Below are 25,969 nucleotides of genomic sequence, written 5' to 3'. Positions count from 1 at the left end.
GCACTCCGGAGAGAAATGCTTTTTTTTGAGAAATTTTATTGTATAATCATCAGAAAGAATTGACAGAACTCTAAATCTTTCATATCTTAATGCTGTGTGTATTACATGGCTTTTGTAGGTGAATATGTTTGGTGTAGACCCCCGGTTTAGTGACAGGAGTAAAGGGACACAACAATCAACCAACAAAATGGCGGCGGGCTACGTGGAGATGGAAAATAGTTGAAACATTGGTGTGGGTTGGTAATTTTAGAAACTTTTATTAGGTGATTGAATAATTGAAAATGGAATTTAATTTGACATTTAAAACATTACCGAGTTTAGTGTTTTAGGACGTGTATTATGGCGTCCTTAAGCCCGAAAAACCAGTCAACAGGAGGTTGGTCACCTAACACAAAGTCGAGTACCGGTAGTAATAATATGGATAATCGGCCAAATGAGTGGCGAAAGTGTTCACTCTGTGTCGACGGTCAAATAACGTTTAAATATCCAGCGGACTTTTGCAGACATTTGAGGGAGCATCACTGTACAAAGGAAGGCGGATCTTTTGTGTGTCGATACGGACAAAATGGCGTCTGCCCGACGTTACCCCTGGAAGGAGTGAGTGACAACGACTATGAAGTTCACGTTGCCCGTCATCACGCTTTCCTATCCGAAGGTATCTCATATTATCAACATCCTAATGCAATATACAGTTATCAAAAAACAAAAAGGGAAATGCTACAGTCGATATCGCAATCTGACCCCAATGCGTTTGCAATGCTTCCGATTTCTAGAAGCATGCTTCCAGAAATCGTAAGCATCGCAAAATCAACAATTAAGCAACACTTATCATAGCTGCAAACTTGTAGCTTTATGGTGAGGCGGTCGGTCAGTTTTTTTTTTGTGACCTCGCTCACCAGTAAAGCTACAATGCAGAAGGCCCTGTAGCATATAAAATAAGCGTGCCGCATAAAGGATTACTAATCCTGTCAACTGAACTGAACTGAACTGCATATGGCGCAGCATTTTAGTGTGAAATCCCACATAATTTACTGTATATGGTCGTACCAATTTATCACTAGTGAAGACTAAACGTTAGACTACACTAACCTTGTCGTTTATTGGATTTGGCGTTTGTTCAAGCATGCCGATCGCATTCCATAATTATTGAGCATTGGGCATTCGTGTTTCTCGGAGCCGCCATTACCAGAAGTTGGTAATGGCATTAAGGTAGGAAGAGAAATGGTGACACCCAGAATGCGATCGACATGTTTGAACAAATACCAAACCCCCATAAATGACAAGGTTAGTGAAGTATAATGTTTAGTCTTCAGTAGTGACAAATCCGTACGACCAAATGCAGTAAATATGTGGGATTTCACACCCAAAGGCTGCACCATGTGCGGTGCGCTTTTTTGAACGCTACAGGGCCTTCGGCATTGTAGCTCTACTGGTAAGCAAGGTCGCAAAAACCAAAAATCACCAACCGCCTCACCGAAGAGCTACAATTTTGCAGCTACACTTGTTGCTCTCACCCTTAAAGTCTTTCCTGTCTTCATAGAGTGATTTGATCACAATATGATATTCTTGGATGAACTGACGTAAACAAAGAAACAAATACGTATTTACAAAGTGCTGAATCTTAAGCATGTAACATATATTTTGGAAGCTCAAGTACCCACTATGTTTGATGGGATATCTTTCAAATTTATTTGCCCACTTTGTCACAAATTAGTTCATCACTTGTAATTCTGTAAAATGCTATTTTTGTAATAGGTAAAATTCAAATAATAACAGAAATAATTGCAAGATATTTTGATGTCAACAATTATGTAATTACAAAAGGACACAGAATAGGCCTTTAAACTTGTTTTTGTGTTGAGTACAGATACAGTAACCTTCATGTATTTACATTGCATTTCACTATCTGTTTTAAGTGTCTGCAAGTGCATCTACTGTGCCATTGACACCAACAAGTACAGCTCCATCAGTTGTGACAGATCAGCACAAATGGACCATATACAATGCAACACAGAATCTCCCAGCTGTTCTCAATGACCCAAGGAAGTTAAAGAGAGAGTCAGACTTCTTCAAGAAGACATGGGGTGAGGGATTTGAGAAGACTGATATACTACCTTCCCCATTTGTTCCCGAAATAACAAGAGCTCATTTTGAGAGATACTTAAAAAGAACAGTTACGGTAAGTGTTCCATTTACAAGGAGCAAATCACTCTTTAGCAAAATTTGAAGTGATCCATCTTCCTTACTTTATTAATGCAGTCTCAAACTCAAATTTCCAAATTGCGCGAGCTTCAAATTGTTACACAGGTCATCTTGTTGACAATATAAACCCTTGCTCCAGCCAATCAGATAGCCAAATTTGAGCAAAGGATGTCATTATTTGTATTCAATATGGAAGGAAAAACAGTCCTGCTATAGTGTTACTGGGTTTCCTTTTGGAAGTTAACCAAAGTTACCTATGAATGTTCAAGGAACAAGCGCTTCTAAAGTGGGCAAAATATCATCTTTTAATAAATTTTTGTCTTTTGAGGTATTACGGTAGTATTTCCTAGAGTGACACATCTAATTAAATAGAAATTAAGACAATTAGATTCTAATTTCCATGCAAAGATTTCAATAGTGTCCTAAGAGATTTGGATGCATGACATTATTAAAATATCCTAAACCAAGTGCAATATGATTACAAATGCATTGATATGATTGTGTAGAGGAAAATGTAATCTTGACATCAAAAGAGCAATGTCAATGTAGAAATTTTTACAATATCAGGGCAAGTTTTTTACATGTACATGTATGTTGTTGTGATCATCATCCTCCTTGGTGCGTATTTGTTCCTATTTGAAAAAAAAAACACCCTCATCAGCTAGAGTTCAAGTACACTGTTCAGCATACCTTTTCCAAAATGACATTTTCTCTTCTTGTTTCCTCAGAGAGGTTTACTCCAGGAAATAAAGATCCAATACCATTATAATGAAGAAAACTACTTGCATTTCTGTAAATAATATATGCTACCGAGTGTTAGGATGCAATTTGATATTAAAGATGATTATGTGAAGGATTTTTCACTTTGGCTTTCCCCTTGACATGTTAAATATCTTGTACAGGCCTCACAATGACAAATTAAGAAATGCTGTTATGAAAGGTGTCAGGTGATGCTTGCAGCAAGATGATATCAACAGGTTAACACTTCCACCCCGTTTTCCTGTAGTTATCCAACCCTGCCATAAAACTCAATAGGAATCTACCAAAATTTAGAAGTGAGAGGATGAAACTATGATCTCATGATTTAAAAAGAAAAAAATGATCTTTTGATCGAATTAAACGATGATCAATGATGCTGAATGAGTAATTCTACCATTTTTTTATTCCCAGAAACTTAAAAAGCACAAGAAGCTACATGAAAATTTGATTGATAATGATTCAAGTCAACAAAGAGGAATATTAAACACAGCACATCATCGAGGTAAGCCAACATCAGACCAAAAAACAATGCCAGTACCAATGGGTTATTCTTGCAAATGTTTAATGTACCAGTATTTATATTTAGCAGTGTTAATGTCTCACTTCCCAAAATATTTTACATGGAAGTACTTCTGCTATAAATTTGTAAGGTTTCAAATACACATTATGTTAATTACGGTTCTCTAAATATATCATTTCTTTGCTTACACCTTTTCTTACAAGTTTATAAAATTCCAATATTTTCTGTCATTCAGTCAGGACTTCTGAAGAAAAGAATTGAGGAATGTTAAAGCTTGTCATTGGAAAACATCTTTACATAATGTTTTCTATCATGAAAGTTAATGATGATTTGGCCAATTCCTGAGTCAACATTTGTTAGAATTCCTGAATTTCATTTAGTTTTGCTGAGTGAATTTTAATGTTGCCCTTCTCAAAAAATGTATTGCTTTTATTGATAGATGACAAATATGATTAATATATACAGGATTTTGCAAAGGCTTTTTTAAAGCTCATATTATGAAATAATTATCACATTATTGTATAGTACATTGTAAAATTATATAAAAACCTTTTTGTTTTTTTTTGTTTTTTTCTACACTTCCATGGTTCTTGTTTCTTAATCTTTTTCACATTTAACTGATCAATCAACAAATAAATAATTGAGTTTCACTAAGTGTGGCTCAAAAGGAGATTTGTAAATGCATCAGGACTGACTTCTTTGTATACATATATAGGATAAACCAAAAGACAAGTGCTCTTCTTGAAAGTATACTGGACTGTGAGTCAAACTATGCCATAAAATTTTGATGTCATATGCCAAGACATTTTATGGAAGTGTCAGACTTTATTTGCTTTAGAATCTGAAAGTGACGCTTTTATCCATCTTAAAGACTACGGTATCATGGGAAACTTGCGTATGTAGATCTGATGTGTACCTGTAGGTCTTGATACTTTGACTCATCTTATTTGTCAATTTAGCATTCTCACGACTTCTTAAAACTGTCATTATTGAATCAGCCGTTCAAGGTAATGGAACTTCCTTCAGAAAATTAAGGTGTCTTAGTTTTCACTCTATGTCAAGATAGTTCACATGTCCTAGTTACTGCCTTGTACTCAAAATTTGAATATTGAAACATACCAGCTGTCTAGACACGAGGACACATCCGGACTTCAGACTTTTATGTATAAAAGGCCCTAAAGCTTTACACTTGTAGCAATGACTTTTTATTGCAAGATAAAACCTCCCAATGGTGCAACGGCATTGGTCAATTGCTGTATGTTAGTTTTAAGTATAAGTCAACAACTGGATGGTTGTGTTGAAGCAGTTTTGAAGTATCTGTCTTTAGCAAATACTAACAGTATTAAGTGTAAGATACACCATGCAAACACACTATGCACCCAGGGTCTTTGTAGTTTTACGATGTTAGTCTACTGCAATAACCAAATTTTATCCTTCCAGACGTGAGGGCTGTTTTGAAGAGCAAAAGCAACTTTTGACATCTCTTCAGTAGTTTTATAAGCAACAGTATTCTTGTAAAGTTGTTTTATCTTCACTCTGCAAGTTAATTTCAATCTGAGACAAGAAATGATTCCCTACAAACAAAATAGGACAGTGTCTTTATTGAGGAAATATCATGTATACTATAGAAATAACGGGTGATGCGCTGACCATAAACGTTTATTTGTGGGCAAGGGCGAGAGGAAAGCCAAAAATTAACGGGCGAGGCTTGCCGAGCCCGTTAATTTGGCTTTCCTCGAGCCCGCGCCCATAAATCAATCAATCAATCAATCAGCAAAAAGTTTATATAGCGCCAAAATCCAAAACAGAAGTTTTGCTCTGTGACGCTCAATGGTTAAGCCACACTGTATGCTCTGGTGAACATGTGAGTTTTCAGCTTTCTTTTGAAAGTTTCTAAGTTTGGTGATTCTCTGATGTCAAGTGGTAGTACATTCCATAGTTTAGGGCCAGCGTGAGAGAAGGCACGGCCACCAAGGTTATGTTTATGTAGGTTGTGCAAGTTAAAAGTTTCTTGGTAGATGAGCGCAGTGTGCGTGTGGGAATATAAGGCTGGAGTAGATCACTGATGTATGTAGGCGTTTGGTTGTGGATAGCTTTGAACGTTAACAACAAAATCTTGTAGTCAATCCTGAGACGAACTGGTAACCAATGGAGATGGGCCAGAAGTGGAGTGATTGGTGTGAATTTCCTGATGCGTGTGATTATCCTGGCTGCAGCATTTTGCGCTCGTTGTAGTAAAGAAATAGTGTTATCCGGAAGGCCGTACAGAAGGGAGTTGCAGTAGTAGAGTTTGGCTGATAAAGTTGCATGTATGATAATTTCGACATGTCTAAATACGCATTAATGGTCAGAGCGGAGTCTGTTATTTCCATTATATTATCAGCAAACCCAAGAAAACCATAAAAATTTCCGAAAATTTCAGGAGCGAACGACAACTGGGCCCCAGAAACTGAGCAATACGCGACGCACTGTCAGGCGCGCTGTAAAAAATTGGCAAATCCAGAGATGTAGTCAGAAAAAAGCATCTCAACTTGACCTACAAGTGCTCCATTTTATTTTGTGATTGATTTTGATTTACATTTGAGCTGTAAAGTTACGATACTTTGAGTTGTTAATCTTATTATTCATATTCACGGGCATGTAAAAAAACTATTACTGTGTATTTTTGGTCAGTCACGTGGTTCAGCTCGACCAATCAAAATGCGACAGGCAGGGCATGGTAATATAATGTGACGTATTTATCTTTTGAAAGCCTGGAAATGACAGCAAGTGTAGAGTTCAAATTGCACCATTATGCCAGTTCCTTCTGTTTCTGAGTTCATGATTGACTACCAGTTCATGTGTCTTTATGTGTATGTGTTTGTTTAAGAATATATGATACATGTAAGGTTCTCCGAGACTGGGAACTTGATGGCTGAGCCATTCTGGGTTTTGTTCATTTGTTTTTGTGTGTTTGTTGTTTTGTTTTTGAGCAATCTATGGATATGTTAATAACCATACAAAAGAATACATGAAGACAACAAAAAATATTCAGATTTCACATTGTTATGTAAATGTGCGGCCTGCCTGTTTTTCTAAGCTTTTGAGAACTATGTATAGCTGTCTACAAACTTTACTTACCATCTGTATAGATTGTCTACAAAACCTATCCTCTTTCTGTCTATGGTACCCATACTCCTGCTTAAGTCTACATTTGGGATACTGGAGTGTGTGTGTATATCTTTAAATGATTTGTACATTTATCCTGTGATAATGCAAAAATGGTAAAAATAGAAATAAATGAATGTGTGAAAAGGAAATCACCTGCTTTGCTTGTAAATATTTCTTTTCTGAAATAACCGGAAACGTTGAGTCAGTGATCACGTACTGAAGCAGAGTGTAACAGGTTGCTGTTGTTGTATTAAAGTTCCATATAATTGTTGATGGATACCAACATTGTGAAATATGCCATTTGATTCAATCACACTGTACTTATTCATTTACAAATATTGAAATATGTTGTTTATCATCAGCGTGCGTTCTTTCACTTGCAGAGAAAAATAAAGTAGATCTGGAATCAGTTCCTAAGGTAGGTTTTGTATACTTAACTATTAAAGGGACATTAGCTGTAACTTTTGACTAATTTTTCACTACTCTGTTTCAATGTATCAACTACACAATTTTACTATAATTCGATCATCATGACCAATGCCCGGTGTCTTGCTTGCCAACACAGCCTGTGTATGTGAAATGACCATCGTTATTGTTGATAAATGTATTCTAGTCTGGACCTGAATACAAAATTTAAACTATAACAATGCAGATTATACTCATATAGGGTATATTTATGAGCTAAATGTTAGGAATTTCTCCATGGTTCAGGGATTGAAACCAGGAACTGCAGATAATACACAGAACAAACATAAATTTAAAAATGACGAAAGTTACAGTTCATGGATCTTTAATATGTGCACTTGGACCTTTAATAAATTTTGACGAAGAGTCACTCAGACTTTACAAATTTCTACTTCTTCAGACAAACTACTTCTGATAAAGTAAGAAAATCATATCTTACCTGTGGCCAGTTCACCAATGTCTTCAACATATTTCTGTTTTTTTACAGGACTTGTATTTGATAGATTGTAACATGTATTCATTTCTTCCAACAGTTATTTCTGAAGCCTGACTTTGCCTTGGAAACACCAGAAGTGTTCAATGCAGTGCTGCCCTGGTCCCAATTTAGCCAACCCAAAGATACAAGTCCTAACACTAGATCATCATCAAAACTCCTGCAGGAAAAGGTGAGTCACTCAAACCACATGTGGAAAATATCTGGAAAATATTTGCCAGACCTCAGTTGGTACATAATAATATTGGGCCATTGTAGACAGAATTAAAAAACCTGAACCACGGTCAACTCTCCCGATATTGTTATAGTCACCTTTCATCACCCATTAGAACTGTCCTTAAGATGTGTCAATCGTTAACATACTAGAGGAATTTTTCATTTAGAATGTCGAAAGCCTATCTCTGATTTTCTATGACCTGGTTTTTAGGCCAGTGTAAGCTATCAGCCTGCAAAAGGCATACTCTTTTTTCCAATCAAAGCAATGACTCTTAGCATACCTGTAGCTGTGTGAGAGTGATCTCATATATTCATACTCTAGTGTTTCCTCGCAAATACAAGCAAACTAAGGAATAAAGGGACGAAACAGAACACACTGTGTCAAAAGATTTATAATTGAATGGAATACAAGGTCTTTCAAAGTGTGAATTAGACAGGTACATACATAAAACAGTGGGTGTACCATGTCACAAAATGTGTCCCTTTAATTCCAAGCTGACCCAAAGCTGACATACTGAGTACTTGATTGATGTATTAATTATTAATTAATTACAACAAACAATGGGAAAAAGGACTTTGATTGGTGCATAAGTGATATTGACAATGCTTCTGTTTTAGAATAATTAATATTTGAACTTCTTTGATTTCTCTCGTCCAACTTTCCACGATACTCAGTTGAGTCACTACCTTGATACAGTTGAGGTGCAGATAGCCAGACAGATCTCATTCCGTTCAGAAGCATTCTTCAGTGCAATGACATCACACGATGAATTACAAGAACACTTGACCAAGACATGCAGAGCTATCAGACAACTCAGGTCAGTATCAATCCACATCTCATAGAATTGGCATTTCTCAGAGCCTGTCAGCCATCACCTGTGGAGAGACAAACGTGGCGCTGTGACTCTTCAAATTATGGCATTTGAACAAGAGACACTGCTGCATCCTAAACAAAGACATACATGTAGCTTGATGTGTGAATGGAACACAGTCTGAGATACCTTGGTCAGCATTCTACATCTTGTAAATTCTACTGTGGCAGCCTCAAGTAATATTATTTGCCACTATGCATCTTCATTTATATTAATTAGTGGTATACTGCCAAGGTGCAGGATTTGAAGTACCTGTACACGAATAGGAAACTTGATTTTGTTTTCTGTAGGCAATTTACTGCCGTTAAATCCGTTAAATGTGCTCTCAAGTCAACATTATAGACCCATTACCACTGATAACATTATCACATCATCACATTATCTCTCATGAGAAAGCAATTACCACTCAGAACAGATTCATTACCACATGTATCATCCCTATTACTACTCATAACTAGAGTGGGTGGACAGACTGTGGCAAAATAGACTTACCACTACACATAGCAAACAACTATGACTCTCAATAGACCTTGCGACTCAATCACCTAAAACGACAGACAAATTGCCAATCCAAACCTTGTGTACATTTATATTATGTCTAATATATATATTTTGAATATTGAATCTTACAGGGAGAAGGTTAATAAAATAGATGCCATTTTAGTCAAGGGTTCGCTGGAAATACTTCAATTGCAGATTTCAAGGTCAAATTATGTCAAAGTCTATAACAAGGTTTGTGTCAATATCATTGTTGCTTGAAACCCTCAAGATAAACTTTCCACATCTTCTCTTAATGTACATGTAGATCACTACTACTGTTCTAACTATATGAATTGTCACTTCTTTCAGAGGATAATTTATTTGTGTACCAGCAAATTAAAATGCATTTATCAGTTTGTGATTCATTTTTATCGGTCGGTATTGCTCTTTTGACTGTAGTTTGACTACAATTACATGTCTGCAGACATGAAAGATTACTTCCAATTTTATAATTTCACATTGGTTTCACAGGGAAATGATTTTGTATGTCTTACATATAAATGTGTTCTTTCAATGAATATCCTTCACCTGTACCTCAGCTAAAGCTTGTTCCCAGTCAGTGTAAACAATGAAGTATTTCAACTTGCACTACTAAGTAGTATGGGCCTCAAAAGCTACAGACATATATACTTTTGCTCAAACTTTTCTCAAGCAAACTTTCAACCGTTCTCAGATTACCTTAAAATCTATTGATATTTAAAATTCAAAACAGCCACCATCCCTTTGTTAACTCTAGGGGGAAAAATAGTTTTGATTTTCATAAAAATAAGATGTTGAAAATTTTGTTTACTCCATGAGATTCTAGTTGAGTACCCACAAGTGATACACATAGATCAGAAAAGTATTGTGAAAAATTGACAGTCTGAGGCTCACTCTACCTTAAAGGGACCAAGTTGCTATTGTCTTAACTTTTTGTGATATCAAGAAAATATGAAATACATGCATAAAGTCAGTCAGTGTATTCAGTGTATAAAATGACAAAGGTACATATTTAAAGGTAGTATTTTTTTTCTGTTCCTCAGTTGAAATTAATGGCTACAGTACATCAAACACAACCCACTATTCAGCTGTTACTGTCTACGTCAGAGTTTGTTGGAGCATTAGATCTCATATCCACAACGCAAGAAGTACTATCTCAGGAACTGGTTGGAATTCAGAGTTTCAGGTAGGAAACTAATAATCTCTGTGTAGGAGTGTAAGGTTTCCTGGTATTAAACCTTTATGGCTTAGCAGATTGAACCCAAGTGTGTGGTACCAGAAGAAAGAACTCCGTGTGTGATGTACCTGTAGATTGATTGATTTCCTGGAATAAAGAGCCACATGCTGACCATTAATATGTATTAATGGCTTAAGGGCAAGAGGAAAGCAAAATTTACATGTGAGGCAGAGCCTAGCACATTAATCTGGCGTCCTTCTGGCTTGAGCTCGTAAATAAACATTCACGGTGAGCATGGAACCCTCTATTCCAATCATTATACCAACAAAGCAGAAAAATTGCATTTTTCTCTGAAAATTTTGTTGTGCGTGAGGTTGGCTTGCGCTGGAACATGGACAAGCAAGTGTGAAATATTCAAGAAAAAAGGACTGACAAGATCACTTGACCAACAACATTTTTTCAGACATTTTCAGCATCTTGGAATACACATGATATTGTTTTCAGAATACACATAGTACTGAAGATGTCATTCTGTATTTTATTCCCGGGGTTTTATTACTCATAATGTTGATTTCAATCTCAACTCTGTCCTTCTTCTTCTTCAATCTTTCCTTGTGTTTACACTCTAATGTTCCCAACATCTTGTCCATGTTCTTCCAGACATCTTGGCTCCCAACTGGCAGAGATTGAAAAGCTGATAGACAAGATGATGGAGGAAGATATGAGTCGGTACACAATGGAAGAAGTAAACAGACCGTTAGATGATGTTCTAGTCTTTGAAGAGGTATGGCTCCAAATCCAGGACAATACAACCTTTACTACCTCTGTCTGAATGAAAGAAAATTTCCATTTGTATATTTTGCATATCATGAATTTCAACTTTGCATGATTTTTATTTACCAAACACTCAAAACTCTGAAAAAATCCTGAGTCTATCATGTGATATGTTCATAGATTGTAAATATGAAAAAATATGTTTTACATTATTTTTATTTACCCAACACTCGAAACTCTGTAAAATATTCCAAGTCTATTATGTGATATGTTCATAGGTTGTAAACATGAAAAAATACATTTTGCTTTCAATAATATGGATAGTTCCCTTGAAATATCAGTGAGAGGCTTCAACATGCTAAATAGTAAAAAATTCAAAATGAAAGAACTATTTTAGAAGGCCTAGTACCTCACACAGGATGCAAACACAGAATGCAGACTTATGTCTGGCTTATTATCTTGGCAGGATCGTCTGAGTACCATTGTGTTAGGAATGCTACGCAAACACAAATTTAATTTCTTGGAAGTGTACAGAGAAGAGGCCGCCACTGCCGTCAAGGCTGTCGTTAAACAGGTAAGAATTTACAAAAATTTCTTAACCCTTTCACCACAATGGTTTTTCCCAAACCCAGTGTTATCAATGATGATTGTGGACCTGTTTACAGGGAACCGGGGGTGAACAGGTTAAGTTTTAGGATGAGAAGGAAAGTGAAAATTTAGATTGTGATGTAGATGCGTTGCCAATTATATTAATGTAAAAAATTGCCAAATAAATAAAATCTGATTCCAGCTGACTGTGCTGTCATATACTAGAAGTTATTCAGGTAGGTCAATGTTGTTTCAGTGATTCAAAGTAGTCTGAACAACGGTCAAAAGCAGATTGCTAACATTTAAGAGGTATTTCTTCAAATTAACCTTTCAACCCACTTCCCTGTAAATAGGTCCATGTCCAATTTTGAAAACAATGGGTATAAGTCTGATGGTTTAAACATTAAACATTAGTCAAACACCAGAATGTCAAATTGGTTCAAGTTCATACAGGTCATCTACTATCATGATGAGATGCAGTTCAAATGTTGAATAGATTTTTCAATTGAATTATCATTCAGCCAGTTTTGTGCTGGCATGATTTTTGAAAAGCACCAGAAAGGCTGACTTAGATTTATTAAAGAATAGACATATAATACTCTCTATCCTGATAAATTGTCCTATTTACTGAGGTTAGTCATCTTTTTACCAACTTTAATTTTGTTTGAGTGTACAGGAGATGCTTTGAACTGCAAGTTCATGACAAGTGATTTACTTACTTTAATAAAAAGTTAGTCAAGACTGAACAATACAGGGCCAAGACTGAATAGTTTTACAAACCAATGTAATACTGAACATCTGAATGTTATTCCCTGTTTGAGGACCCCCTAGGTAACCTGAATATTTTCACCAGGAAAACTAGACCCAGAAGAACATTTTTACAAATCAATATGATCCTTAAGATTTCACCTTCATTACCTGTTTGAGGACCTCTAGGTAAACTAAATGTTTTCATCAATAAGACTAGACCTTGTGTTGTTTAGCTACACCATCTATATGCAGCCATCATTGATATGCTTTTTGTGCTTTCTTTCACAGACTGTGGTCCACTTTGTTGCTAGTAATGATGATGTAGACTCAGAGAGCAATAATACTATCAGGTCAGTCAAGATAGGTTTTCAAAAGTTTATGTTGTTTCCTTTATTCCTCCAACCCTGCATAATACTTCAACTTGGTTGAGCCCTTAGTTTTTTATGACATTTTTGGACTTTACACCGCTATAGGAATGGAAGGTTTGACTTTACACATTTGCTGTTGATTGCTTTGCTTCGACTGGAGACATATCTTTGCATATTGGTGTATGCATCCTATGTATCTTGTGACATGCATTGTCAAAGTATGTTTGCAGTTGTTTCTGTTATTACTTCATATTGTTCAATTTATGAATATTCACCCATTACACTGAGGCATTATCATTAGATTTGTAGACACAAACAATATTCGTAGATAAACTTTTCATAAATGAATGCTAATGCTACCATAATTAGCCAATACATCATCATTTCCAGCGAAAACTTTAACAACCAACAAGTGCTTTTCAATTGAGCAAGAATTTTAAGTTCATAATTATGCATTGAAAACCTTGACATTTCTGTATTCAATCAAAACAAGGTTGTTGATCAGTCTTGTTATGAGTCTCATATTACCAGTGTAAGGAAGGATTTTACACCATATCATAGGACAACTTTAAAGTTGAACAATCAAGTCAGGAAGTGTAGCAACAAGGTCATTACAGGGAACACCAATAAGACTTCTGTAATTTGCCAATAGACAATCTTCTTCGGTGTGTAATGTCGGCATTGCCACAGAACCTGTTCACAAAAGATTAAAAGCTAGAGAACCACAGTCAATTCTATATCACATTACAGCCTATTTCCTATTAATATGTATTCCTTGATTGTACCACACAGTCTTGCAGATCAAATGAGGTCGTTGAATTTTGAAGACTGGATGATTCTTTTCAGACAAGTGTTTGAAAATCTTGTGACACTATTGAACAGAACCAAGGTAAGCTATTCATAATTAACTCTTCTGAATCATGTCAAGATTGATTGATTGATTGATTGGTTTAATGATTGATTGATTGATTGATTTTTTTAACAATCTTTTTATTTACAGTACTTTAATATTTATTTATTGTCATGTTTTCTGATTTTAATAATTTTGTTTAAGTTGGATTCAAAGAATGATTTATAGTTGAAGAGGAAGAATTAGTTAAACTGTAATAGATGTAATATACTGGTTTTCTAAAAATGACTAATAGTTTGTCACAGCTTTATGATTATTTATGTATTCTTTGTAACTCCAGATATCAAGGCTGTGTTTTTATTCACCTATTGAACATGGCCAAGGTAAAGCCAGGCATTGACCTTTGCAAATAGCAATAACTGGGCCTTCACCTCAAAATTTGCTCCTTAAAGCTTGAACTTCACGCTGTCGTTTACAGTCCTCTGTGTGGAAATACATATTGATAAATACATATACATCCGTTAACCTCAAACAGTGGATTACTTCTCAGTACTATGGACATTAAAATCAAGAAGGATTGTACAAATTATTTATCAATGTATTGCTTTAATTATTGAATTATATTTGTATGTATGTTTTTAAAAAGCACTCTCTACTTTGTGTCTATGCTCTGTCTCAGAGTCCTTCTGCCCACAGGACTAGGTCTGTACATATCAGTGAAAAAGAAATCAGAAATAAACAAACAATTGAGAGGGCTTAATGTCTGCAAATAAAGCGGTATATGAACGTATGGTTCTTTGTAAACAGGCTGACATTTTCGGAGGACATTCTGTACAGCTGTCACATGGTTTTAGGGATTATGTAGTCTGGAAAAAAATGAAAAATATGGTTCTGTGCATTGATCCACAATTAAAACACAATTACCTATTAAAGGCGTAAGCAAAGTGTTGTGTTTCAGAGTATAAGAAACAAAGCGATTTGAATTCAAGTATTAATATGGGCCTACACTACACTACACAAATACAAGCAAAAATTTAAGGTTGTATGTGCCTCAAAAATGAAAGACTGAATAACATTTGCTCAAACTTTCCTCAATGAATCTTTCAACCGTTCTCGTATCAAATCAGAATGAAAGTTAGGGGTCACTCTGCAAAATTTGTTACTAGAGGAACAAATTACCAAACATTTGAAATTCAAAATGGCTGCCATCCGTGAGTCTGGTTCCCTGACCCATTTTCCCTGGTAGAGGGCGTGGGGAAAAATAGGGTCAGGTACCGGGTAGCCATCTTGAACAGAATTTTGTTCAAGATGGCGGAGGTTAGTCACCTGACAGAACATGCTACAACAATATGGCTGCTACCATAAAAACGCCGGTCAAAATTCGACTGGATCAGAATTATGTTCAAACACTGGTATCCGAACCAAAAACATTGGCACACGAACGGGAAACATAAACTGAAAGGATTAATCCAGAAGTACGGGGAAATACAGGTGATTGAAGGCTTGCTGTGATATCGCAGTAGTACTTGTGGCGTGTATCGAACGCGCTAGGGTCATTGAGGTCATCGCCGACTGTGGCGTGACCCCAATGACCCGAGCACGTTCGATACACGCCACAAGTACTGCTGCGATATCACAGCTAATTGAAAGCAAACTTTGTTGGAACTGTGAACGATGATTGATTTCGATGGATAGAATAGTGTCCGAATTTCGTGAAAAATGCCAGGCATCATGTCGACGTTCTAAAAGTATCAAGAGGTGTGCTAAATCATGGAGGTAGAAAGTCTTTCTTTCTACCTCCATGGCTTTGTGGTACAAACAAGAAGTTGTTGTCAAGTGAGCCTGAAAGTGCGAAACCCGAGAAACATGAGAAAAAGTTACAAGTGTTACTTTCATCCAATCACAGCTTGTTTTATTTTAACCCAATAGCGTCCATGTTTACATTTGCCGGTACCTGACCCTATATTTCCCCACGCCCTCTACCGGGGAAAATGGGTCAGGGAACCAGACTAGCTGCCATCCGTGTGCTAACTCCTGGGAAAAATTAATTTTATGATTTTTGAAAATCTAAGGCAATGAATATCTATATTATTCCTAGAGCTTTAAAGTCGGCCCCTCACACAAGGGGTAGATTGGAAAGAAATTGTAAAAAATTGAGAGTCCAAATGTTTATCCTTGAGGTGCATTTTACGTTTATAATAAATAACAATTGATAGTATTTTCACTGTCTTGAGGCCTTCAATAAAATCACTATGTATATGTTAATTTAATGTCCACATCTGGAAGTTATTTGTTTAAACTAAACTTGAGAAATATGGTCTATTCTAAAAATTTAAAGTTGTCTATGAAAATATGCTGGCAATTTTCATGTTTCTTGACATACAAGCTCAAAGTCTTTGTAAAACTTGTGGACAGTTATTAATTTGCAGATTATCCCTTTGCTAATACCAGGAACACCTGTTGTTATCAGGTCAACAGTTTGCTGTTTAAAATAGTCCACAAATATATCCCTCTCACCACAATGGTTTGGCCCAAACCTATTGGTGTCGATGGGTTTGGACTTGTTTACTTGGTATTAGGGTGAACAGTCAAAGTGTTGATATTGCTCTGAATGTATGGCTTTTTTATAGTTGCAAGAGTGGACCCAGTAAATAATTGAATTCTTTTCGGTTATGACGAAGTTGTATATCATTCAGTGGAAATACTGATCAAATTTATTATATTGAAAGGTGAAAAGGGATCGTCTTGTGTGTTTCCTTTTTGCAGAACACGCTGAGCGTAATCAGAAGAGTAGTAACCATAGCAGCAGGAAGATCTGAAAATGAATCAAATGCGGAATCTAGTGTTGCAACAAACAACGACAATTGGTATGTCTTATGCTTGACATCTCTACCACACATATGTATGTATAATAAAACACAGTTCAAAGAAGTCATGCAATAGTACAAAATCTAACAAACAGTAAGGTGCCATGTATTCATCAACTTTTCAATATGTACTGTAATGTACATCAATCGTGACTTTTCAAAAGGCCACATACAACAACTTTCCTCAGCAGAGTGACCCACTCAAATCACCTTTTCTCAGAAGTTTAAAGGGATACAGTCGTTGGAAGTGCGCTCAAAGATCATATGGGACCCATACGACCGATGGCAACACTGTATCCAAGGTGCGATGGTTATTGATAAAACATGTCAGTCATAATCTACATTGTATAATTTAAATGTTGCAGCTATGATGATGAGGTGCATCTAGATATTGTGCATGAAATACATTGTTTGTAAACAAGAAACTCGCACATGCTCGGATCCGACGACTATTTCCCTTTAAACTTGATCAAAGATCCAGCTTTTTGATAATTGATAATTGTAGGTGCAGTCTATATTGTAACTGTTTATTCATCTAAATATATCGTGCCAAGTTACATTCAGGACCTCTGTCAATACCTATAGTCACAAAGAAAACAGTAGCCTAGTAGCTTTTTCAAAATAATGGTGTGCTGTGGTGATGCTCCATATATCTTTGTTTGTAAAAGTCTATCAGAAGGGGTGAATTGTACTGTGAGTGTAACCTTACTGATACATCAGCTCTACCAAAATGTTGTAGAGAGAAAGTTTTTATAGAACCTGGAACAGTAGAGTGTAAATTAACCTGTTCACCCCCGATTCCCTGTAAACAGGTCCACACTCACCATTGCTAACAATGGGTTTGGGCTAAACCATGGTGGTGAAAGGGTTAAAGATTTGAGAGGGGAGGAATAATAACCAGCTGATGTAGCATGTTAGACTTAAAAGTATCACATTGTTGTAATTCTCATGTTTTGTATTCAAAAGAAATCATGAAATAAAGTGCGTCTCAATGAGGTTTTGAAACATTGAATTGAAGTGCAGTGTGACGTGTACATGTTTTTCTTTTCAGTGAAAGCAGTGGTGATGTTTTGATCGATAATGTTGAATGCAATAAGTTGTGTTCCAATCTAAGAGAACTGCTGTCTTTTCTCTGTGACTATGCTAATGATCGATGTGTGAAACTGCTCCTAGCCAGAAGTAAGGTAAATGGCTTTTTTCACTCTCCTGTTGACAGCATTGAATTTTAACTAAGTACTTGCATGGCAACTCCATTAGCCATAACGTTTGACATATTCTCAATATTTTTCTCATTTATAAATTCCTTGTTATTGTTCTACTCTCAAAATCATGTAAATGCTTAGTGTTCAACTTGCCAACACATTCTGTATGTTTGTTTACATCAAATGTTATTGTTGACAAATGAATTTTAGTCAAGATTAGAATTCATCACTAGACATTGCATGTAGTACGTAATGCGCAGTGTTTGCCAGTTCATTCTTTGTTTCAACTTACTTTAAGGATAAAAAGAAACAAAATAACAAAATGTTACCTAAAGTTACAACTACAATCTCAGGAACCACAAAATTTTGATAAATCTTTGATGTTGAGAAAATGTGCTTGATAAAGTTATAAAAATCAAAACTATTTACATGTATGTATATTTGCCTCATCTTTATATGCTGGACGTGTCCAGTTGCTCACTTCATACAATATTAGTCACAGTTGTAATGCAAGGTTGCATGCATCTTGAAAGTCCTGCAATTTCTGAGCTTTCCCTAAAGCCCTGGAAAGCTGCTGAGAACCTTTATAATGTCCTGGAATTCTTTGAAGGAACCCATCCTGTGTTTAAATTCATGAAATTGTAATACTGGAGTTAATAAGAAATCATTCATAGAATATCAATTATTAGCGTTACCCTTGGATTTTCCCTCTTAGTAACTGAAACCATCAGTGTTTTTGTGAAAGTACCTACCCCTGTAAACTCTTCTGATTTTCCCAGTCATATAACCAGGATTCTCCCTGATTTATTGAGGCAATCATATTTTTGGACAAGAAAAACATTACAGGGATCCTAAATGATTTACTGGTGTTTTGAATTCTTAACACACATATACTTAAGGATTTGATATAATAATTTTACCACAAATTTAATGCTGTTCTGCATTTCATTGATTTGTTCCATATGCTGTATTGTAAATATGAATGATAGAAACATTCCTCTTTCTCTCTGTAGGATGGATTTCTAGAGAAGTTGACTTCAACAGAATTTTTGAATTTATCTCGTGCAATTGAATTATTTGTGAATGACTGTGAGGGTTTGTGTGGTAGAAGAAGTACATCACTGAGAGGCAGCCTCCAAAATCAGGTATTCTCTTAGTTTTCAATATTTAACGTGATGCTTCATTGGTCAGTTACTACCACATGACTGAACGTTACGCATGTGCAAGTCTGTTGTTCTTGTATGTGAATTCATAAATGTAGGTTGCTGTAATTGGCCCAGAGCAGTCACATGACTGTAACATTGTAACAATCACATTGTAAATCTTTATGTTTCTATAATCCATAGTGAATTCTATCTATTAACCCTTTGAGTGCTGTAATTTTTCCTGCCTAAATTTTAGTTCAGCATTTTACCAATGTTTATGAATTTTTCTGTAATTATCTTGATAATTTTTGAGCAAAAGGACATAACTTTTCATTGACTACAGTTGTTTATCAAAATTTTGGAAAAAATCTGAAAACAAATTGTCTTGATCTTAAAAAATTTTCTGCTTTATAATTTATGAAGGTAACAAAAGTTGACTTTGGCACTCAAAGGGTTAAGAACACCCATTGGAATAGCAGTTTCCTTTACAGTGAGGTGTCATCAATAGAGGGATAAAAATTCTAGACTTCAAAGAGAGTATTCAAAAAAAGACAGACAAATATTGCACACTCACTTTCTTTTGTTACTTCATTATTCATCAGCATTTGGGCCTAATTTGAATATTTGTGTGCATGCAGTAAGGTAGGGTGTAAGATTTAGGTTTAAAGGAACGAAGACATGACCTATTTGTATGACTCTGACAGCGGGCAAAGGTTGTATATGGTGAAAAGTGCATAATCAGAAATTTTTGTAGCCAGTGTTGACGTCCTATACTGTGGGTTTGGCTTTTTCAGGCTTCCAAATTTGTAAATAGATTTCATGAAGAAAGAAGAACAAAACTTAGGTGAGTCATTTTCTCTATAATTGCATCACATGACTAGCACCTTGTCATTGGTCCATTGACATGACTTCTAGCTTCTGATTAGTCAAATGATTAACATCACATGACTTGTAACGTCTTATTGGTCATTTGCTTGATATCATATGTCTTGTAGGTTTTGATTGATCAATTACTGGACATCATACATGTATGATGTGTATCCCATGATACGTCATTTGTTGTATTCATTTACATTTGAATTCAGAGATTCCGTTGCGATGAACAACTGTATTTACTCAGGTCAACCAAAATATTAAATGAAGAAGTCTAATACTAACAGGGTTTTTGAAACAATTTTGGTTCCTAGAATGTTTTAGCATACATATATTCACAAGTAACTCTTTTTATTGATTTGTCTGTACTCCATTTCTTTAATGAAGTTTAATTTTAGAAAGTGAGAGGTGGAAACAGTCTGATGTACCAGCAGAATTTCAAGATTTAGTCAATACAATTGCAGAAAATGGTAGGTATTGCTTCTTGTTGTACCATCTTATAAATGCATGGCTGAATAATCATTATCAACACTTGCTTTGTTTTCTTCGTCAAATTGTGACTTAAACACACCACAAAATATTTGAATATGTTTCATTTTACAAAGGTTCAACTATACCATAGAAAGTGGGTATGGTGTACAAATTATTTGAGGAAATGGTTTGTTTAAGGAAAACATATCAACGTTTTCATCACCTTTTTTGAAGAATAGTACAAATTTAATATTTTCCAGGTAACTTGGCTGGGGCCTTTGTTATGAAGTCTGAAGCAGGTAATCATTCGATTTTTAAAAATTGTTTCAGCAATTATGTAACTTACCATACATGCTGATCCATTCTGATTTTTGTCACAGCAATTCACTGTCTCAGATAAGTCTTCAGTCTTACATGGTTCAATGCTTTGATTATGAAGAGTATTTTTATTGGTACTGTGATGCAGTTTACGTAAATCATTAGTACATTATAAATACATATAAATATATTGATCTTGAAAACAGTGTTTATACATAATAATCATAAAAGTTTGCAAAAAATGATTCAAAGGTTAACAAAACGTCTCCATCTCTTTGAAGATTTCAGTTTTATGGTAATTTCATTTATCCGCCACTATTATAAATGTGTGATTTGGGTTACTATAGAGTAACAGTTACAATTCAAAAGACATTTTGACCAATAAATCAGGATGATGTTATTGGTTTTTCTCTGCTCTTCCATGTTCTGAATTGGTTTGAAGTTTCTCATCTTAATTTTATTCGTTAGGATCTGAAGAACGCAAGCCAGGAAGCTATCTTGAAATAAATGGTCAGAAATATGCAGTTGTCGGGTGAGCATCCCAAATTTATTCATCGTCTCTCCCCTATCAGTGATCCTGTAAACATCTCTAATTATGCATGCATTTATCGTGCTTCTCTTTGGTTCAATCCTGAAAAACAGTCCCTGAAATCGAATGTCTACCTGTGTCATACATGCTATGCCTGTATTACCATTCTCCTATTGTTTAGAGATTGCATGTACTGATAAAATGTATCCATACTTTAACATGTTAAATATGAATCATATTCTCACTGTAACCGAAGCTACTTTCAGCCAGACATATGCATTTCTTATGTTTACATAGCTAAGCAAACAGAACTCATAACACTTTGAAACGTCATTTATACTTTAATACCATTTACAATTTTGTTGTTTGCTTTCATTTTCTTTTTTTTGGCCATTGCACTTAAGTACAAGCACAGTTTTACCAAAAACGAAAGCATTGAAAATTTGTATGTATTGTGACTGCACAACTGTCACATTTCATCAGTATACTATATACACCTATCAGAACTCTTTGAAAAATAACCTTAAGTCACTGTGACCATGAATTTACATAGATAATAATGATAATAATAATTATTATAATAATAATTTATAGCAACTAAAATCAACAGATACAGTGATCAAAGCCACTTAAAATGCAATATAAATATTAAAGTAAGAATAATTTCCAGATTGAAAAATTAAAAAGACAGTGTTGAAATGAAGTGTTTACAGCAGGCAAAATCCAGATCAAAGAAGCAATATTAAAGGGAGGCGGTCGTCGGAACAGCATATGTGCAACTTTGTTGTTTTCAAACAATGTATGTCATTATATACAGATGCATCATATCAACATAACTGCAACATTTTAGTCCCCACGGACACCGTCCGGGGGGACTTATAGGTTTGGTCATGTCCGTGCGTGCGTGCGTGCGTCCGTCCGTCTGTGCGTCCGTCCGTCCGTTCACGCAGATATCTCAGAGATGCCTGAAGCGATTTCATTCAAACTTGGTACAAGGATTACTTCATATGTCATACAGATGCACGTTGATTTGTTTTGCGGTACGATCCAATATGGCTGCCAGGCGGCCATTTTATTACGATTTTTTCATGTACAGAGCCATAATTCAGGCATGTTTCAACTGATTTTATTCAAAGTTGGTACAAGGACATTGACCAATGTCATAGATATGCATGTCAATTCTTTTTGTGATACGATCCAATATGGCCGCCGTGCGGCCATTTTGTCACGATTTTTTCATGTACAGAGCCATAACTCAGGCATATCTCAACCGATTTTATTCAAAATTGGTACAAGGACATTGACCTATGTCATACATATGCACGTCAATTTGTTTTGTGATACGATCCAATATGGCTGCCAGACGGCCATTTTATTACGATTTTTTCATGTCCTGAACTACAACTCAGACATGTATCAAGCGAATTTATTCAAAAGTATTTTTATCACAGACCTAATGAAGAGGACTCTATCCTGTCTGAGGACCTGTAATCAAAGCACCCATTAACAAGTGGGGACTGTGTCATCAACGATGACTTGTTAATTTACGATGAACATTATGACAAACATGTTTTAACTTTCATCAATTGCCAATGTTCCTTGGATACAGTATTTACATCTGTCGTAGGGGTCCCTAGTGACCATTGAGCACAGTTCCGACGACGGCCTCCCTTTAAACAGACCTGTTTTCAGCAAATGTTTCAAAGCGTTCACATTTTCGCAATGATGGATTTGGAGACATAGGGCATTCCACAAAACTTGGGAAGCACCATTAAAAACCCTTTCACCGTGTTTTTAGTCCTACATGTATTTGCATAGATCCATTTATGGATTTGCATAGATCCATTTATGGATTTGCATAGATCCATTTATGGATTTGCATAGATCCATATATGGATCTATCTAAGAGGTCAACAAATTGATATGCTCTTCTTCTAAATTATCTTTAAACCCTTTTGAAATGAGAACAATGGTACTTAATTAGGAAAATCCTAGTGAAACTAAGCCCTCAGCAAAATGAAATTTCTGTTTATAATAGTTGGTATATTTGAGTGTACATTGTTTATAGTTGTCATAGTATGGCTTTTACAGACCCTGAAACGCAAGACTGCAAATTGAACTTTTTTGTAGTTCAATTGATTAAATGGAGAAAGGCTATCTTGTAGTATTTTTTTAAGATACTTTTTGTTTTGTTGTAACATTCTTCTATAATATTGACTGAAATTGGATAAGTAATTCAAGTGTACTTCACAAGTGATCATAAGTTTTATATACTTGCATTACATGTTTGATGTTTTTTCCCTTTATTAGGGAAGTATATAAAATCTGTAAAACGTCATGTTTGTGTATAATTTTATTCTAAAGTGAATCATATTACAAGAATAACAACATTTTTTCAGAGTTCCCAAACTAATTTACCTATATTCCCTAACCTTAGCGAAAGCACTGACATTGATGTCTTTACCATCCTACAGAACTGTGTTGTTACTGTTGAAGATGATTATAGAATACTGCCAGTGTCTTGATGATATGCCGTCTGCTGTACCGGATATACTGACTAGACTTATAGAAATATTACAGGTAGGAGTGTAGATATCAGTGAACAAAGATGGTATGTGAAGAACTCCCACACCATCAAGTTTTGAATTAACTGTTTAATTTTGGTGAATTCCTCATGGATGTTTTGAAGGTAGAATTTACCTCTGGGACAGATATTCAGACTCTCAAAATTTTACAGAACTTTTCTGGTCTCCAACTTGTGTTAGCTCATTTTGAACAATTTTCTCCGCCTTTGGAAATCAATGATTTAATATTTTCTGATAGACTAAACTCTATGAATGTTTCTGGGGTACCAAACTTTGCGTGGTCATACCTGATTTTTATTCCTCATTTTTAGAAAGAATGTTGAAAGTTTTCTTGAGGAAAGTTTGAACAAATCTTTCATTTTCAACATCAATTTGCGAGGTCATACCTGATTTTTATTCCTCATTTTGAGAAAGAATATTGAAAGTTTTCTTGTGGAAAGTTTGAACAAATCTTTCATTTTCAACATCAATGATTTAATATTTTCTGATAGACTAAACTCTATGAATGTTCCTTGGGTACCAAAATTTGCGTGGTCATACCTGATTTTTATTCCTCATTTTTAGAAAGAATGTTGAAAGTTTTCTTGAGGAAAGTTTGAACAAATCTTTCATTTTCAAGGTGCATACTTCCTTACTACCATACTCCTTGATCTAGAAATTCATGGGAAATGTATATGGACAATTGCATTGTCATAACCACAAGTACATTTATCAGAACTTTTTATGGAAACACTGCTGTCTCCTGAACTGGAAATTTTTGTGATTATTAAACACCAACAAAAAAGAATCCGCTGTTTTCACAGAATTTCTCTGTACGCTATAAATGCATTAAGAGCTTCATAGAATTACATCAGAGCATTTGAACACATTTAAAAATTTGAAGTGGAAATACATTTCACAGTTATGGCTTGAGTGTAAAATAGGGCTTTTTTGCATTTACCTCATAACAATCACTGACTTATCATCATCATTATTATTGTTGTTTACTACTCTCTGAACAGAAAAATCTTCTGTGTCGTGTCAAACCATTTGGTATAACATTAGGGATTTTACGGTTATTACAAGTGGGTGGGCCAGAAGAATTGGGAGGGTCATTTTTTACAAATCTGTCCTGTTGGAGGGCCACATTTTGCGTGATTGACAACCCCTGATTTCCCCTGGTGCACCCCCCCCCCCTACACAAACACACCCCACATCCCCCCTGTAAAAAGTCAAGCTCCTTTTAATACAATGTTGAGGAAAAGAATTTGTGTATTTGAGTAATATTATGATCACAAAAATGATATCATTCCCACCAACATAAATGCATTGTTGTTGTCATAATAACAACAATATCATTCCTGGAAATTATCTTTATTTGCAGACATCTTATGATAAAATTAACAGTACAAAAATCATAGTATTACACTCATGTCCTTTATAGACTGCTTTATCTTACTGTTGGTTTTTCCATTCAACAGAATTTTAACTCAAGGACCTGTCAGCTGGTACTAGGTGCAGGAGCACTGCAGTTAGTCGGTCTGAAGACAATTACAACAAAAAACTTAGGTAATAAATGTGATATTTTTAATAAATCTTGATTGCTGTCAAACTACTAAATGAAAAATTATATGTCTGAGTTCTCTTCACCTCTGTTTCATTTTCAGGTTGTCACCCGTTTCCAAGATACCGATATTTGTTCAGGCAAAAAATCTCAGATTCTGTAATCTCATCATGTGACAGGCTCTTTGAAATAGTGTTTTTTTCATCTTAAAGTTACATTACTCTATTGTAACTTCTTTCAAACGTGTTACATTAATGCAAATGATCAATATTTAAACTTTTAGTTGTGAGCAGGTTGCGTGAAATTGATGAGACACAATGTTATTTTTCAGAGAAGTTTGCCAGTCGAATGCACAGTGATTTCTACCTTAAAAAGTTGAAATTTGTCATAAATGTTCTTCACTTGCAATTTTATAAACTGAGCGAGATAGTGTAGGCAGAACCGTTGTTTTTTCTAGATTTGCCACTTTCTGGTGTGGATGCAAGGTCTAGTATTAACCAAGGGATGTAGAAAATAGGCACATGGTGTTAAAAATAAGTGCTGGCTGTGAGCAAGGAAAAAACTACCAAAATGCGTTATGCTATGGTTTTTAGGAGCAAATATTAACTTGGCAGCCAGACAGAATTAACCCTTTGAGCGCTGTAATTTTCTCCAGCCAAAATTTTAGTGCAAAATTTTACCAATTTTTATGAATTTTTCTGTAATTTTTTGATAATTTTGGACCAAATGGACA

At 35.3% G+C, this 25,969-nt stretch overlaps 1 protein-coding gene across 2 annotated transcripts in view; it reads left to right on the top strand.

The window, feature by feature from the left end:
- Window positions 1–166: 166 nt before the first annotated feature.
- Window positions 167–25,969, top strand: part of LOC139143306 (vacuolar protein sorting-associated protein 54-like) — a 35,768-nt gene continuing 9,965 nt past the window's right edge. The window contains exons 1-22 of one of the 2 annotated variants that reach the window (XM_070713534.1): window positions 167–655; window positions 1,917–2,179; window positions 3,373–3,463; window positions 7,015–7,049; window positions 7,630–7,761; window positions 8,481–8,623; window positions 9,310–9,409; window positions 10,240–10,382; window positions 11,034–11,157; window positions 11,614–11,721; window positions 12,774–12,835; window positions 13,646–13,742; window positions 16,470–16,570; window positions 17,622–17,754; window positions 18,786–18,917; window positions 19,712–19,761; window positions 20,178–20,260; window positions 20,522–20,560; window positions 21,048–21,111; window positions 23,583–23,688; window positions 25,154–25,241; window positions 25,340–25,572. In XM_070713534.1, the coding sequence (XP_070569635.1) occupies window positions 340–655; window positions 1,917–2,179; window positions 3,373–3,463; window positions 7,015–7,049; window positions 7,630–7,761; window positions 8,481–8,623; window positions 9,310–9,409; window positions 10,240–10,382; window positions 11,034–11,157; window positions 11,614–11,721; window positions 12,774–12,835; window positions 13,646–13,742; window positions 16,470–16,570; window positions 17,622–17,754; window positions 18,786–18,917; window positions 19,712–19,761; window positions 20,178–20,260; window positions 20,522–20,560; window positions 21,048–21,111; window positions 23,583–23,688; window positions 25,154–25,241; window positions 25,340–25,446 (2,517 nt within the window). In that variant the 5' untranslated portion in view covers window positions 167–339 and the 3' untranslated portion in view covers window positions 25,447–25,572. Of the gene's footprint in view, window positions 656–1,916; window positions 2,180–3,372; window positions 3,464–7,014; window positions 7,050–7,629; window positions 7,762–8,480; window positions 8,624–9,309; window positions 9,410–10,239; window positions 10,383–11,033; window positions 11,158–11,613; window positions 11,722–12,773; window positions 12,836–13,645; window positions 13,743–16,469; window positions 16,571–17,621; window positions 17,755–18,785; window positions 18,918–19,711; window positions 19,762–20,177; window positions 20,261–20,521; window positions 20,561–21,047; window positions 21,112–23,582; window positions 23,689–25,153; window positions 25,242–25,339; window positions 25,573–25,969 lie in introns of those variants that run through there. The other variant, XM_070713533.1, reaches the window with a different exon arrangement.

Source organism: Ptychodera flava, chromosome 11 (assembly GCF_041260155.1).
Source record: "Ptychodera flava strain L36383 chromosome 11, AS_Pfla_20210202, whole genome shotgun sequence".
Classification (NCBI taxonomy): domain Eukaryota; kingdom Metazoa; phylum Hemichordata; class Enteropneusta; family Ptychoderidae; genus Ptychodera; species Ptychodera flava.
Note: the sequence above shows the minus strand (reverse complement) of the source record. Positions and strands in the feature narration are given on the sequence as shown.